We start from the raw sequence: 17,283 nt of genomic DNA, 5'->3' as shown, positions 1-17,283 counted from the left end.
ATATATATACATATATATATATATATATATATATATATATATATATATATATATATATATATATATTGTATAATACGAATATCTATATCTATGTAACATCATTAAAGTATATAGACACACACTGGGACTTTGTAATAAAGTGAAAAATATCTAAATTTATTTGTCAACGTTTCAGTCTCTATGTGAGATGAGAAAGGTCTCACAAAGAGACATTTTGATTTTTTCACTTTATTACAAAGTCCTAGTGTGTATCTATATACTATAATGATGTTACATAAATCAGTAGCTAGCACCTGGGCATTAGCCTACCATTTTTGCCTGCCATTTTTTAGTGCACCACACTCTGGACTATATATATCTATATCTATATAGATATATATTTATATAAATGCAAATTGGTTACTTTTCCCTCACCTTTTTGCCCTGCAGCTTTTTTTATAATTTTGACAATAATGATCAGGAGTGTTAGATGCACAAGGTTTAATAAATCAGTGTGCAATTTACCCTGTCTCCTTCTCATGTAATCTGTACCATTTGCAGGGATGCTGCCTGCTCTCAGCCAATCCTTAGTGACTCACCACAGAAATAGGACGGCTAGGATTTTGTCAAGCCTCCCCTCCTTCTTGCCTCCTGGTCTCCTCCATTGCACATACACAATAGCTTCAACTAAACCTGTACCAGCTGTTCTGTGTGCAGGCAAAGACTTTCATTAGCCTGTGCCATAAGAGATTGTAGCTGGAATGTACATTGGCTTAAATGTGCAAAAATCAGTTAGTGGCAGAAATAAGAAAAAGCTTTTTTGGATTTTCAAATACTCTGCAGGAACGAGTGCACCGAGAAATAGATGGATGCCAGTGCTATTATTTGATGCCAATGCGACAGGATTTGAGAGAAGCGTAATAGTACATTGTGGCCCTATGTGGGAGAGTGTATACAGGAATAATTACACTATTAACTAAAGCTGAGGTAAGCATGGTAGATTTATATTTGAAAAAGACCATATTTTTGACAATGGAAGTTATTTACATGCTTCCTAAAAATATTTAATGTTTCCTTGTTCTGTTGTCGTTTTAACAGTTTGTTTATGCATATAACGTGGGTTTTTTTTTTCCTATATATAATAATATGGAGGTTCTTTTTGGATAAAACTCCAGGACAGTCTCATGAAAAGATAAGCTATTAACCAAAAAAAAAAAAATGGTATTGGTTTTTGTACTCACCACTTATGACCCATATTATATTCTTGACCAAAATATATCAACATAAATACAATTACAATAAATATAAAAACATATACTGTAATTAATTATGTAATTCATTTATTAAATAAAATAACTAATACATTTCATAAAGAACCAATAACAGATTTCTCATATTTCTTAAGTCCATACAGTCATAAGTGCAGGTAAATTAAATCTATTTCTGATCTGTTAACACTTCATTAGTTATTGCTGCAAGGTTCTGCCCTGTCAAGGAGCAGCACTATATAAATAACCAGTTCATTGATGGTGTAGATCAGCACTGTCCAACTTCTGTTGTACAGAGGGATGAAATTTTTCCAGCCTACAAAGTGGAGGGCCGATAATGGAAGCCACTCCCTGTTTTTAAACCACACCTGCTTTAAACCACACCCATGCTACCACAAGATCATGTCCAAATTAATTGTGGTAGCACACCAAAAAACAAATGGTTGGTGCTCACTGCTTTAAACCACACCTATGCTACCACAAGATCATATCCAAATTAATTGTGGTAGCACACCAAAAAAACAAATGGTTGGTGCTCACTGCAGGGATATCACTTATCACTCATATGTGAAAAAAGTTGTCATATTAAGACATACCCTTAAATCCATATGCCTCCTCTTCCCCTTGGATAACACAACACCCCCAGGACATGATTTAACACCTTAGGGCCCCTAACAATAATGTATTTTCAAATGTTAACAAACCCCCAGAACAAATACCAGGCAGAGCATGACACACGCAGGCAGAGCATGGCACACACAGGCAGAGCAGGGCACATGTAGGCAGAGCAGGGCACACACACCGGCAGAGCAGGGCACACAAAGGCAGAGTAGGGCACACACAAGCAGAGCAGGTTACATCCAGGCAGAGCAGGGCACACACAGGCAGGGCACCTACAGGCAGAGTATGTCACACACAGGCAGAGCAGGGCACACACAGGCAAAGTATGTCACACACAAACAGAGCAGGGCACACACAGGGAGCATATGGAAGGCAGAACAGAGCAAAGTGTGAACAGGTGAACAATGTGGGCAGTTTCAGTCTGGGTCTCAGGTGTGAATGAACAGTACAGGGCTTTAGGGGAGTGAACAATAGAGTTGTCACAAGTGTGAACAATACAGGGGATTAGAGTTTGAATTTGAGGTTTAAACAATGCAGGCGCAGTTAATCTCTGTAGTGATACCATTTAAAGTTTACACATGGTAAGCAAACACAGCAGGTAGGTTTGGGGCCCATACAAGGGGGAGTCATGGGCTGCCAGTTGGACAGTCCTGGTGCAGATGGATTTTTGCAGAGCTTTACATATATTTATTCATAGTTTATTCCTAGCAGCATTTATTACAACAAACTTTATTTTTTTATCATTTTCCAAACAAATAATCAAACAACATAACTATAAGTGCATATTTCTTAACGCCAGAGTTTGGAGCATTGGCAACTGACATTCAATGAAGTGCAAAAGTCATTCATAACTTGTCACCAGCCATCACATCATGTTTGAAAATAGTTCTCAAATTGTTAGGGAAGTATTAGCTGCACATATAATTCCCAGCAGGTGCACACAAGTTCTGTAGACATTCAGGCATTCAGTTAAATATAGAGGTACATGACCAGGCTTTCATAGGAAAATTCTGTATCAAATTTGCTGCAGTAACATGGGATAATTTAAATATTACTGAAAGGAAAACCCAAGAGGATTTATGTAGTAATTCTTAAATTAGAGAGAACTGGAGAGAAAAAGATGGTTGTGTCATTGGGTATGGAGGTTAATATGGCCTAGAACATGAGGCAGTTCTCTGACCATGAAACAATTTGAATTATTTACCTTACTAAGGTGCTCTAGTAATAAATTTGATTTTAAGTTTAAACCACAAGCGAAACATACCAACATTTTATATCTTCCCCAAGATTCATAAAAGTTTTGTTGCACTACCATGCAGGTCAGTTGTGTCTGGCACATAGGGGTCACACAGAGATGATAGGTAGATACACAGATCAGTGCTTGCTAAATGATGGCCCACAGGCTGAATTACATTGTGTGGCCCCTGCATTAAATGAACAGTAACATCATTAAAAAAGTGTTTTAAATTAATACAAATATAATGTACTGTTGCCCTGCATTGGTATAACTGCTGTGTTTGCTATAGAAACACTACTATTGTTTTTAGAAATAAAATGCTGTGTAGCAATGGGGGCAGCCATTCAAAGGAGAAAAGGCTCAGGTTACACAGCAGATAGCAGATAAACTCTGTAGAACATAATGGTGTTATCTGTTATCCACTATTTAGCTGTGCCATATAGCATTTTTTCAATTTTAATTGTTACGAAGAAGCTTGTTTATATAAACTATAGTTTTGTTTCAGAAGATTGACAAGTTTTACCAGTGGAAGGCAACAGTGCATGATATTTTCATTACTTTAAAATACTTTCATTTTTTGGTGTTACTGCTCCTTTTAAGTCTGGCTGTTGTGACTGCATACTTTGTGTAAACTGTAAAAGGTATCTTTACTTAGATTAACTGCGCCTGCAATATTCACACCTGTAAAACCCTGTCCTGTTCCTAATGTAAACAGCCACTCCCCCTGATATACATTAAAAACAGTGGTGCCACCATCCATCAAATATTTCCTTTGCATCAGCACATATGAGATTAATTCTACCCTTGAAAGATAGGACAGTTAGACACACCTCCAAACAATTAAGTGCCCATAAAAACTCCCCCTTATCCCCCATTCGTCATTGTTTTTTTCTGTCCTAACGGACAGGATAGGGCGGTTAGGAACAAGATGAGGAAGAAATACCTTTAAGTTTGAGAAACCCTGCTGATGTGGATAAAGGGAGTTCCCTGCGCCTGCCTCCACCAGATCCCCTCCACGGCAGGAGCAGATGAGAAAATGTGTGCCAAGAAGCCGATTCTTTTCTTTTCTTAAGGGCCACATAGCCGAAATTCCCCGCAGCAGGGGTCTGCCGGCTGGGTGGAACACAGCACAATAGCGTGATGATGTCAGACGCTAGCGTTCATACGCGGAAGTAATACATGTGCATGCTCAATAGAAAATTGTGGCGCAGGTGACCTATTGGAGCTTATGAATGCCGAATTCGCGCCAGAAAATGTGAAAACCCGCCTATTTAAGGCCACAGCGGGTACACAGCACCCTCCTGGTGTAAACAAGTAGCAAATATTTGTGAAAGGAGATTCTGCCTGAGTTTTTTTCATAGGTAATAGAGTACTGGTGTATGGGTCATCTAATTATACATATAAGAAAAAAAGTTATTGCTTGCTTTTAGATGTCAAACAAAGTGGAGAACCAAGGGCCTAGAAAGAAAGCCAGGAAGACCAGACATATTGTGTGTAGGGAGTGTGAGGCACCCCTACCAGATGATTACCAGAGGGGGCGCTGTGTGGAGTGTTTGGAGAGGGGAGACCAGCTCTCAGTATCCACCGTTAATTTGATTAAGCAGCTTATCAAGGAGTCTCTGCAGGAGGTGGGACATCAGAGTATGTCCAAAAAAGGGTATGTCCAACAGGATTCTGATATACGTTCAGAAGGGGACTTGGTGATCCTGAATGAGGTTGGTTCATCCTCTTTGGAGGAGGAGGTGGAATTGGCTCTTTTCCAAACAGAGAAAATCCCAAAATTGATAAAAGAGAAAAGAGCAGAATTGAGGCTTCCGAGGAAGAGTCTCAGTCAAAGGACCCAGAATGGGATATTAAAAGCAATGTGAAGAGTAAAACTTTTCCAGTGCACCCACTTATGAAGGAACTTATGAAGATGGAGTGGAATAATCCAGAGAAGGCTCCAGTCTTAAACAAGAGGTTTAAGCTCTTGTATCCAATGGAGAAAGGAGAATCTGAGCAATGGGAAGTGCCACCAAAAGTATATGTGGCAGTCGCCCATTTTTCCAAGAGGACAATAATTCCGGTAGAAGACGGGTCTAGCCTCAAATCGTTTAAAAGGGGAATTTAGATTTCAGCACACTGCCCGTTGTTAGGTTCTATTTAGAAGTTCCTAGGTGCCTTGCTAAGTTTATTCTTTTGATCCTCTAGTGGTTTGACCCTTGCCTGCCTGCTTACTACTCTGACTTCTCCAATCCTGACCCAGCCTATCTTTGACTACTCTGATCTCTCCAATCCTGATCCTATGCCTGTTCTCCGACTATTCTACACTCTCCAATCCGATTCCGGCCTGTCTGACGATTCTCTGCTTGTGCTGGCCCGGCCTGCCTGTTCCTGGTGGTTTTCTTCCTTCCAGGATCCTGGTGAGATGATCGTGCTCCTTTGCTAGTCCAGAACCATTTTGCTCCTCTCTCTATTAAGACCTGGCGGCATCCGATTAGCCGAGGGCTCCTCCTGATGTGAAAGGCGGCGGTTAAAGGCAGAAGTGAGAGCAGAGACCAGGGAGCTTAGCTTGGGTTCTGTATATAGGGTGCCGAACGTGACACATAGACCTGAAAGATGCCTACTTTCATGTGCCAATTTTTCTACCGCACAGAAGGCATAGTCATAGTAGCATATCTGAACGATTGGTGGCTCAGGGCTGTATCGCAGAGCTTGTTGAAGAAGCATTTAGACAGAGTTCTAAACCTCCTTCGATTTCTGGGTTGGATAGTAAATACCCAAAAGTCAACTCTACAACCAGAAAGAATGAAATAGTTTTTGGGTTTTCTGATAGACTCAGAGAAAATGAGTTTAGCAGTTTCCCAGGAAAGACGAGTAAGGTTGATAAACCATTTAAAAAGATTGAGGCAGCCGATACCCGTATCTGCCAGGAAAGTGATGAAGGTTCTTGGGATAATGTCTTCAGTGATAGAAGCAGTACCTTGGGCTCGCCTTCATATGAGGTTGCTGCAACAAGAACTTCTGAAGAACTGGGACAGGAAACTTATTTCTCTAGACAGATCTTGGATTCTGTTGAAAGACACCAGATCCCGGCTCAGATGGTGGCTCCAGACTGCCAGACTAACAGAAGGCAGGTCGCTACTTCAGAGGAAGTGTTGTGTACTGACAACAGATGCATCTGGCAAAGGATGGGGAGCCCATCTAGGCAGCCACTCAGTCTGAGGGACATGGTTCATAATGGAGATGACGCTTTCCTCAAATTTCAGGGAGATGAAGGCTGTGAGCCTGCCACTAATGAGCTTCCAGGAGTCTATTGTGGGGAAATCCGTAAAGGTCCAGACGGACAATGCTACAGTCAGCTCCAATATAAATCAGCAAGGGGGGACCAGCCCTCCATTGTTGCTGAGAGAATCTCTGAAGGTGCTTCATTGGGCAGAGGCCAATTTGTTGCAGATCATGGCAGTCCACATCAGGGGAGTGGACAATGTATGGGCAGATCAACTGAGCAGAGAAATGATACTGCACGGAAAATGGGCCTTGAAGACCCAAGTGTTTTGGCAGATCACAAAAAGATTTGGGTATCCACAAATAGATCTAATGGCATCGAGAAGGATGCCAGGTTCCATTCGCTGTTTGCCCAGGATACTCCAGAGAGTCTATATGCGATTTCAGTGATGTGGGATTACAAGTCGGCCTACATTTTTCCTCCCTTCTCAATGATAGACAGAGTACTGAGGAAAGTAAGAGAGGACCAAGCAAGAGTGATTGCAATACTTCCCTTTTGGCCCAAGAGGGCTTGGTTTGCCCTACTCATGCAAATGAGCCACGGAGAGTTTTGGATTCTTCCGCAGGTCAAGGATCTGCTGTCTCAGGGCGAGTACCTCTACAAGGATCTAAAGAGACTCCGCTTGACGGCATGGAACTTGACAGGCCCTTACTAACTAGTTATGGGCTCTCACATCAAGTAATTGAAGCCATGTTGCAATCTCGAAAACCTTCTACAAACAAGGCTTACGCAAGGGTTCAGAAAACCTTTAGCAAATGGTGTGTTGGTAACAAAGTGGTACCAGGGCCTCCTTCTGTGAACAAAGTGTTTAAGCTCTAATATTAATCAAGAGATAGTGTTACCTTCTTTTTTCCCAAATCCAGTGGACAAGCAAGAGGAGAAGCTTCATTCTCTGGATGTTGCAAGAGCATTAAAAAGTTATTTACAGAGATCTAATTTCTTTAGAAAAACTGAAATTTTTTTTAAAAGTATTTATTTTTGCATTTTGCTTTTTACAGGAAAGGAAAGAAAGGAAAGAAGAAGACATACAAGCATTGTTTTTGCCAGTGCAGCCAAATAATAAAAATACAACTTTATCTATTGTAATATCATTGTCATACCTTTGTTATACATTGCTGTACATTAACATGTCTCTATTCGAATCAGGATTATTGTACATTACTATCTGAACAGGGTGCCCTCCATTTCTAGCCACATGCCCCAGATTGTATCAAATTTTTTTGGACAACCTCGGGCTATATAGGTCAGTTTTTGGCTAGGGAGGGTGTCATTTACCAATGCACGCCAAAAGGCAAGGGTTGGAGGAGCAGTGGATTTCCACTGTAGCAGAATAGCCTTTTTCGCGTAGTAGAGCAGTTGAAGGTAGCAGAGCTTGACACCGGACCGAAGCCCTAAGTCATCAGCTATTCCTAAGAGACATATCAGTGGAGTCATAATGCACGGGACAGATAGAGTGCTGGAAATGTAGTGCAGAACTTCTCCCCAAAATCTCTGGATAAGTGGGCAACTCCAAAACACATGCATAAATGAACCAACCTCATGATTACATTTCACACACTGGTCCAAAGTCATTGGGTATATCTTTGCAAGTCTATACGGAGTAAGGTATACTGTTCAAAAATTTTATTTGTATGTATCTGTCCCTGATCGACATTGTGATGTCAGGAACCTGTTTGAGTGCATCTACCCACATTTAAAAACTGAAAATCACTTTTGCAGGTCGAACAAAAGGCAGTAAAGCATCAAAATGTACGATTGCCAGATGGATCTGGGATACAATTCATTTATGTTATGAATTAGCAAATCTTTAACCTCCAGTTTTCATTTAATCCACCAGAGCAATGGCTACATATTGTGCTGAAAGGAGTCAAGTGTCAGCGGACCAAATTTGCAGAGCAGCTACATGGAGTAGTTTGCATACCTTCTCAAAGCATTATAGGCTTGACATCTGGGCTTCACAGGAAGTAAATTTTGGCAGAAAGATTCTTCAGTCTGCAATGTCTGGGAGTTCCCTCCCTATAGAGCAGAATTACTTTCTATGTCTCATATGTGCTGCTGCGAAGGATGCAAATGAAATAGGAAATTTGTTCTTACCGTAATTTCTTTTTCCTTTGGATCCAAGCAGCAGCAGTAGTTCCCACCCTCTGTTCAATAAATGGTTGATGTGCAATTATGTTGTACTGTTTTATGACAATGACAAATGACAAATGGGGGATAAGGGGGGAGTTTTTATGGGCACTTAATTATTTGGAGGTGTGTAACTGTCCTATCTTTCAAGGATAGAATTAATCTCATATGTGCTGCTGCTTGGATCCAAAGGAAAGAGAAATTACGGTAAGAACAAATTTCCTATATATAAACCATGAAAAGATTAGGCATTCCATAATTGCTTATTTTTGTCTGTGCTGGTGACCAAGAATAAGCTATTCTATTGGCCTTTGTTATAAAGGAGCACTGGATATGTTTAGGCACGATTCAGTTATTGGTATATTATAGTTATGCAAGAAGTGTTGTGCTTGACAGAAGTTATTTGTATGTATACCTAAGCATCCCTGTCTTTAGCACTTTTACTCCTAGGGTTGCTGACTTTCAGAAAGAATGTTGAGCCAAAAATGATTAATATCTCAGAAACCAGGGCTGGAACTAGGGGTAGGCAGAAGAGTCAGCTGCCTAAGGCACAACAATTGAGGGGCGCTGGGCAGCTACCTCTTCTGCCTACCCCTAGACCGGACACACCAACCACCCAGTTTGCCCGCTCACCTACCAAGCACGTACGCGAATGACGTCACTGTTCATGCGATGCAAAGACACATGCGCCCCAGCGACGTGACTCCACCATGCATGCGCGTGAGTGACGCCACCGCACATGCGTGCAGGCGAGGGACAGGGGAAGGACGTGAGTGAGCTGGCCAACTGGGCTGCATAGGACTCCCAGCCGGCCTGGCCCGCCTCTGTCAGAGACGCTAGGGGTTATTTACTAAAACTCTGTTTTTTTCTGGTTGGAGTTTTAAAGGAGAAAAACACCATTCTTTCATAGAAAAAACTAAAAATGTGTGTGATTTCTTAAACCCTGATGCTGTCTGAATAAAAAAGTACTCCATCTCAAACCTGTCGAGGTTATATAGAAGTCTATGGCAGATGTCCCATTTACAAATGGATGATATCATGATCTGCTCTGCATTTCATACAATAATTAATTAATTAATTAATTAATTAATTAGTTTAAAGTGTTCAGAGAATCAGAGCAGCTTTAAAAATGTATTTCTTATGGTGATAGGAGGACCTACAGATGACATAATTTAAAACCAAAACAATGGTAATTTTGTGTTTTTAGCTGAAAACCTAATGTCCAAATCTATTCATTGATGCAAACTTCCACCATATGTAATAAAAGACACCATGTTGGCAAAGATGCATTAACCCAACATGTTAAACATTCTATTGGTTGGTAGGGGTTACTGCACCTGGACAAACATAGTGCCTAAGGCTTACCAAAACAGTCCTAGCAGACACGATTGCTTTCCAAATAAAAATTTGTCCTAAATTGAACCAGACATTGCAAATAATACAGTACTTATTTGAACCTTACAGTGGAATCAATTAATCTCATTCACAAACTTTACCTTAGCTCAGATAAAAGAGGCACTTTATTCCTATAAGACAGGTACACTTAGTAGAAGACACAGCAGTTGAACTATTCATTTTCTTCCTCCCACTTTACAGCCAGCACTCTCATCTGAAACAAATTTTTTTTAATGTCTCCTTGCAGGGGCGTAACTATAGAGGAAGCAGACCCTGCGGCTGCAGGGGGGCCCAGGAGGTATAGGGGCCCCATGAGGCCCTAATTCATATACAATTTCAATAAATATTGGAGAAACAAGTCAACCTCTAAACATTTTGGGGGCCTGAAAAATAATTTGCTGTGGGGCCCAGTAATATCTAGTTACGCCACTGTTCTTGACACTTATTCACTGCAACACATGTTTTGCTGCTTTTCACACTTCCTGTTCAGCCTCTAACAAACTGAAAGTTCCCCATAGTATCTAATTTAAAACGTTAAATAAATCCACTTCTCATTTTTCACAAGACCTGTGAGTGCGATTGTTTTTGTAAAACTTAATATGTTGCAACAATTTTACCAGCACCCAGGCATTTTTCCTTATGTTTTTTGAGTGCACCAGAACAGGACTTTGTATATATACCAAGTCCATACATACAAAGTCCCAAAAAATTACTTGTATAAAAACAAAATTTAACTTGCCTTATGGCTGGGCTGGTTCTGTTGGTTTCAGATCCCCCTGCCAGAATCAATTACAGTACTAGCAAATGACAAAGAGGGAAAGGGTGGTCTTTTTAAATCACAAAACATATGACCTTCTAAAGTGGCTTGCTGAACATTTTTCAAAACAATAAACAGTATTATGTATATTAAGATATGATCTTTTCTTATATTCTATTGTAGGGTTCAGGGCACACTACACCATTGTAGTGTGGAGTGACGATAAATGAGTTCCTGTCTGATACACACTACAAAATAACAAAATATACAGATGGGGACCACAGAGGCCACTCTGCGCATGGAAAATGTGGATGTAGAAGTGAAAGAGGAATGGCAAGATGAAGACTTCCCCAGGTAACTTACCTTTTTATAGTATGGTATTTTATTTTTTGTCACGTAGTATACTATGTTTACCTCAATATACAAAGACAGAAAGGGAATGTTTAAAGGGAACATATGCATTATTATTTATTATTTTTGCTTTTCATGATCTGGCTTGTCAATAACTGTAGGTGGATAAGTAGCTTGAGGGTTATTATTTCAGCAGTTTGTGATTTTACATGGTTACAGGGTCGAACTGGGGGGCCCGGGGCCCACCGGGCTTCTGTCCCAGGGCCCCCTACTGCTGTGCACACACTCTCACTATGTTTACCGAAAAAGGAAGGTCACAGCAGGAAGAAGTCTCCGGATCTGGTTGAGGATCTGAGCCAGCCCTGCATGGTTACAGTTATTTGTTAGATGGCAGTGTTGCGTATATAGTGTGTATATATATATATATATATATATATATATATATATATATATATATATATATATATATATATATATATATAATATTTTGATAAAGGTGTGAATATGTTGATTTTGCACAATAAAAAGGATTTTTTTAAGCAAGTCCTGTGAGTGCTGAGTTGCTGTGGATGTCCTTGCTAAACTACCACTCAGCACCCAGCCAGTTTTTGAATCATTTTGTGTCTGTATATGTGTGTATATATATATATATATATATATATATATGTGTATATATATGTATATATATATATATATATATATATATATATATATATATATATATAATTATTCATGATGGACCAGCACTCCATCACTGTGCATCCAATGTTTCGGCCAACATTGGGGCCTTTATTAACGATGATAAAGGACCCAATGTTAGCGGAAACTTGGGTGCACAGTGATGTTAGAATAAAACACTACTGATTAATGAAACTGGAGTGCTGGTCCATTGCGAATAATTATACGCGTACCTTCAGAAATATTATATATATATATATATATATAACCAAAAAACAAAGCGGGTCCTTCGCACACAAACGAACTGTGAACGACCAGGTGCTGCTACAATATCGTATATTTAAAGGTCCATTGGTAGTGAGCAGCGCACACTGGAATTTTTAAAAAAGATTTAATTTATTATTCAATAATTATTCAAGATACAACATGTCATCCTCTTAATAAAGTGGCAGAAAAGTGGTCGAGTTATTTACAAACAGCAATTACTCCTTCCCAACTCTCACATTCCATTAGTAATTATAACAAATATTTGGTGTCTGAAAACTGGAGAGTACAACACTTTAAATTGGTACACTTGGGCTATGGTAAATTGTATAAAAGGACATCGAGCTTGGGCTCCCAGTCCTTCTGTCCGAAATGTAAACAACAAAAAGTAGACTTATTTCACTACTTTTGGAGTTGTCCTAATGTATACAGCGTATGGTTCAGCTTGGAGAAGTTTTTGAATCTCAAATTTAAGCTCCATATTAAATTAAGTCCAAAATTTGCACTACTACATCTAGATTCTCCAGGACTCGTTCTGAAGGGGCAACCCAAACCCCTAAGTGATTTATTGCACAACCTAATTATGTTGTTTACAGCCACTACTAAGAAATTATTGTTCTTAAATTGGCTGTCTGAATCCACTCCTTCTTTACCAGATATACAGTCCCTTTTAAATCAACTCTGCTGGCAAGAAGCGATAAGGATTAAATCAGCAGAACCCCATCTTAAAAGAAGATTTACTGAAACTTGGTCAATATTCTGGGACCAAATTGATTCTAGCTTTAAACCACGTATTCTGGACTTGTTACAGTTATAATTTTCTTATAGTGGTTAATCTGATGTGTTCATAAAAAGTAGTTGTCATTCCTTGTATGATTGTACGGTTAAGAAACTTGCATAAATTCACTGAGCGTAATTAGGTTGTTGGTTTTGGTTTAATTTACTTGTTTGTAATCTAGTAAATTGTTTAGGTGGCATCACCAATTAAAAACTATATTTTATTTTTCTTTCTGTGCATTTAGCCACAACAAGTTGTATAGGTGTGCCTTATTGTATAGCTTTGTTCTTTGATCTTTGTTTAAATTCCTGCTTGTTTAATATGAAAACAATAAAAGCAGTTAAACAGAAAAGATACAACATGTATTTAAAACCAAAGCTTTATACTCTTCTGTTTAGCAAAACAGGAAATGAAGTCACCGACAAATCACTCACAGATGGAAACATAAGACTGTCCAAATGTCAATAAGTGTTCAAATGTAGCTACTTCACAACAAAGTTACTTAACTATCCACTTTATCAAAGATTGTTACAAACAATTAAAAGGAAAAACATTATGCAACAGTCTCAGTAACACTCAAGAAAATGCTTAGCCACTGGTTTCATAGTACAATTATCCCTAAATGCTGTACTTATGGCAGAGCGATGGCCATCCATCCTGAGCGGCAAAGTAAGATCAGTCTTACCCACATAGGAAAGCCTACATGGGCAGGTGATAAGATAAATGACATGTGTAGTATTACATGTGATGTGGGACCGTATGGCAAATCATTTACCCATATGTGGATGTAAAAAGCTCTGACTAGGACACATGTAACGACATGACGTACAGGTATGGCATCTGAAACAACCCATCTTCCTACTGGCAAGCCAACTTAGTCTGAACTTTTTGGTAGCACTCTACCGGATCGGTTTTAACCAAAAGATTCCGCAGACTGGTACCTCGCTCATAAGCAATTGTAGGGGAGCTAGGTATTGCTGATTTCAAACCCCTATCAGCCTGTACTATGTTCATGTCTTGAGAAAGGTCCAGACTGGACCGAAACGTTGACAAATAAACTTCACTTTGCTTGATCTCATTATGAAGTCCTGGAGTGCGTCATTCCTTGGAACACGACTATATATATATATGTGTGTGTGTGTGTGTTTTATTATTATTCGAAGATAAAAATAGATACTTGTGCTAAAAATCCAAAATTTTTCATGTATATATTACATTTATATTAGTAAGTGATGCAACCTATGGAAGATTAGGTACAGTAAACAACTACACACAGCCCCAAGCCTATATACTGACACCACAGACTGAAATACACAAACATTTGTGGCCAAGGGTAGGGCGGATCCAATAAAACTGCATTTGTGATTGTTTAAATCACATCTGTTGGTTGAAAGTATAAGAAGGAGGAGGTAGAAGCTCTTCTCTACTGATAGTGTCATAAAAAGTTGATACAATACTGAGCCCTGAGGGACCCCACTAAGAACCTTACTCCAAGTAGAGATTGTAACATTAACAACCACCCTCTGTACCCTATCCCGTAGCCAGTACATGTGCAAACAACTTCATTAAGCCCAACAGACCTTAATTTAGAAAGAAGTAATTTGTGGGGCATGGTATCAAACGCTTTGGCAAAATCCAAATAGATCACATGATCTGCCCCCCCTGTCCAGCATCTTACTTACCTCATCATAAAAAGCAATCAAATTTGTCTGGCGTGACCTATCCTTCATAAAGCCATGCTGATTGCTGCTCATAATGCCATTTACTATAACAAAATTTTGAATGTGATCCCTTAGCAAGCCTTCAAATAATTTGCCCATCACAGATGTCAAACTGATACTGAATGCTGATGTCATTCAAATATTTAAAAAGGGATTATGATCTCAGCCTGGCAATTATAGGCCAATATTTAAATGGCATCAGCTTTTCTCCAATCCATAGGTACCATACCAGATGAAAGTGAATCTGAGAAAATCAGAAATAGGGGTTGGTCTAAAACTGAACTAAGCTCTCTTACACCCGGGTGTATGCCATCAGGAGCTGGAGCCTTGTTTACATTAATTTGTATTAAAGCTTTATGAAACATATCCTGAGTCAGCCACTGACTACATTGAGTTTAGCCATCAGTGCAGCTATGAAGTGAAAGAACTGAACTGAAGAACTGATTTAGCACATTTTGCCTTTTCTGTATCTGTTACAACCATACTGGTACCATTATTTAAGGGAGTGACACTTTCAACCCGCATCTTTTTACTATTAATATACTTTTTGGTGTTAGTATTAGCCGCAATGCACTCTTCATTTCCTTTCTTTGCCCTTCGGATTGCTGACAACATTTTTTATAGTGTTTATATTCATTGAATGCAGCTTCTATCCCAACAGACTTGTAGTTTTTAAATGCCTTTCTCTTCTTTCCTATTAAATTCTTTGCTTCTATATTAAGCCACATAGGGTGATCCTTAGTGCTTCCACATTTACTCCTTAAGGGTATTAATTGAGAACAGAAACTGTGTTTTTAGCTGAAACCATAATGCCCAAATCAATGCTCTGAAGGGCAGCCCTCAAGGCACTTAAATGAGCTTTTCTGAAATTCATGTTGCCACAGTGTATATATGTTTTTTGCACCAGACCCTGAATGATATAACATTATGGTCACTATTACCCAGGGGTTCAATGATTTTCACATTTTCGCATTAAAATTTCAGAGTTTTGACCGTAAAGAAATTACGAAAATTCAAATTAATTTTTATCAGTTCGACCCTTAATAAATCTACCCCTTACTGTTCTTGTCTGTGAGGCTGAACTGCTGTACTGCACCATCTCACCAAGCTCTCTGAAACTAACAGTGCATCGCAAGTTGAAAACAGGTTTACAGTGTCTTATACCCACAGCAGCTTCCACATATAGTGATGGGCGAATTTGCGCCGTTTCGTTTCGCCGAAAAATTCGCGAATTTCGCGAAACGGTGAAAAATTCGCGAAACGGCACCGGCGCCTCGTTTTTGATGCCGGCACCCGTTTTTGACGCCGGCGCCCGTTTTTCCGACGCCGGCGCCCGTTTTTTGCGCCGGCGTCCGTTTTTTAGAAAAACATTTTTTGACGCCGGCGATTTTTTGACGCCGGCGAATTTTTGCCGCGAATTTTCACGGGCGTTTTGCGAATTTATTCGCTGGCGGCGAAACGCGCAAATTCCCCGCGAATTCGCACCTGGCGAATAAATTCGCCCATCACTATCCACATATATTGTGCATATCTCAAATGTGCATTCTTTGATCATATTCAAATGAAAAACCAGGGGTACTGGCCTTAATACCCACCAATGAAAACAAGCAAAAAAATTGAGATGGATACCTGAATGATATGCAATAAAGGTATGCAATAAAGGGGGTGTTCCCAAATTATTAGTATTATTATTAAGGTGCTCATGGCAAAAAAATGCCCCTGTAGCTCCCATTTAGCTCTTCTTTTCTGCTGATTCAATGCATGTATGGTCAAATATCTGAATTGTTATAATGCACATGGTCACAATCCTGGGCAGCTATACTGCAGCAGCTGAAAGGGCCATTGGGAAGCAGATGAAAATGGCAGCAGGGCACCAGTGTTAGTATACACAGGGTCAAGGAGGGGTATGCTGTCATCAAAGAGGTCTTGTTTGCAACTGTTACTAGATGAGATTAACTTCTAGTAACCTTGGTATCTTCACAGAATGCTTTATTTAGATAACAGCGCACAGCAAAATAAAAATGGATAGCTACAGACGCAACCCACCATCAGCTCAGGCAGGCCCAGTCCAACCCTGCACATTTGGAAAAACTTATCTTTAGCTTTAAAGGGGTTGTTCACCTTCCAAACACTTTTTTCAATTCAGTTGTTTTTAGATTGTTCCCCAGAAATAAAGACTTTTTGCAATTACTTTCCATTATTTATGTGTTACTGTTTTTCCAAAAACTAAGTTTAAAGTTGAATGTTCATGTCGCTAGTGTTTGAGTCTGGCAGCTCAGTAATTCAGGTACAGACGCTAAACTGTTACAATTTTGCAACATTGAGTTAATGCATTTCTCAGTGGCATCTCTGGAGTATTATCAACTATTGTATGAATTCTAACAGCTGCCTGTAATGAAACTCAGAGATACTGCTCAGCAGGGACAAAGATAAGAAATGTATCAACTAAATGTATCTAATTAGAATAGTTTACAGGGTCGGTGACCCTCCCTCCCAGAGCTGCTTCAGAAGGTGAAACATGTTGACACGTTATTTCTGGTGATCTATCTGAAGGCAACTAGTTGTTTGAAGGTGAACCACCCCTTTAAGATAACTGGTACTTTATTCCAGAAGAAAAAGTGTCTCTTCTGGAAAAATGTGTTAAGCCCATGCCTCTCCCTGCCCATACAAACATGTTTTTAATGTTGGATCAATTAAAGATAGATTTAAGAAAAATTTAAAACCTCCTGTCTACCTACTTTGAAGTGAGATTTGTGTGTGCCCATGTATTCTAATTAATCTTATTTCTAGAAGAATATCTGACATTTGCTTAAAGGAATTGTTCAGTGTAAAAATAAAA

At 39.4% G+C, this 17,283-nt stretch overlaps 1 protein-coding gene across 2 annotated transcripts in view; it reads left to right on the top strand.

Moving 5' to 3' along the window:
- The first annotated feature begins 643 nt into the window (after nucleotides 1-643).
- LOC121399355 (caytaxin-like) overlaps nucleotides 644-17,283 on the top strand; it is a 42,969-nt gene continuing 26,329 nt past the window's right edge. For both annotated transcript variants that reach the window (XM_041579842.1, XM_041579840.1), the window contains exons 1-2: nucleotides 644-966; nucleotides 10,836-11,006. In XM_041579842.1, the coding sequence (XP_041435776.1) occupies nucleotides 10,924-11,006 (83 nt within the window). In that variant the 5' untranslated portion in view covers nucleotides 644-966; nucleotides 10,836-10,923. The remainder of the gene's footprint in view (nucleotides 967-10,835; nucleotides 11,007-17,283) is intronic.

The sequence above is a fragment of the Xenopus laevis genome, chromosome 1S (assembly GCF_017654675.1).
Source record: "Xenopus laevis strain J_2021 chromosome 1S, Xenopus_laevis_v10.1, whole genome shotgun sequence".
In the NCBI taxonomy this organism is placed as follows: domain Eukaryota; kingdom Metazoa; phylum Chordata; class Amphibia; order Anura; family Pipidae; genus Xenopus; species Xenopus laevis.
This window is presented reverse-complemented; position numbering and strand designations above follow the sequence as displayed.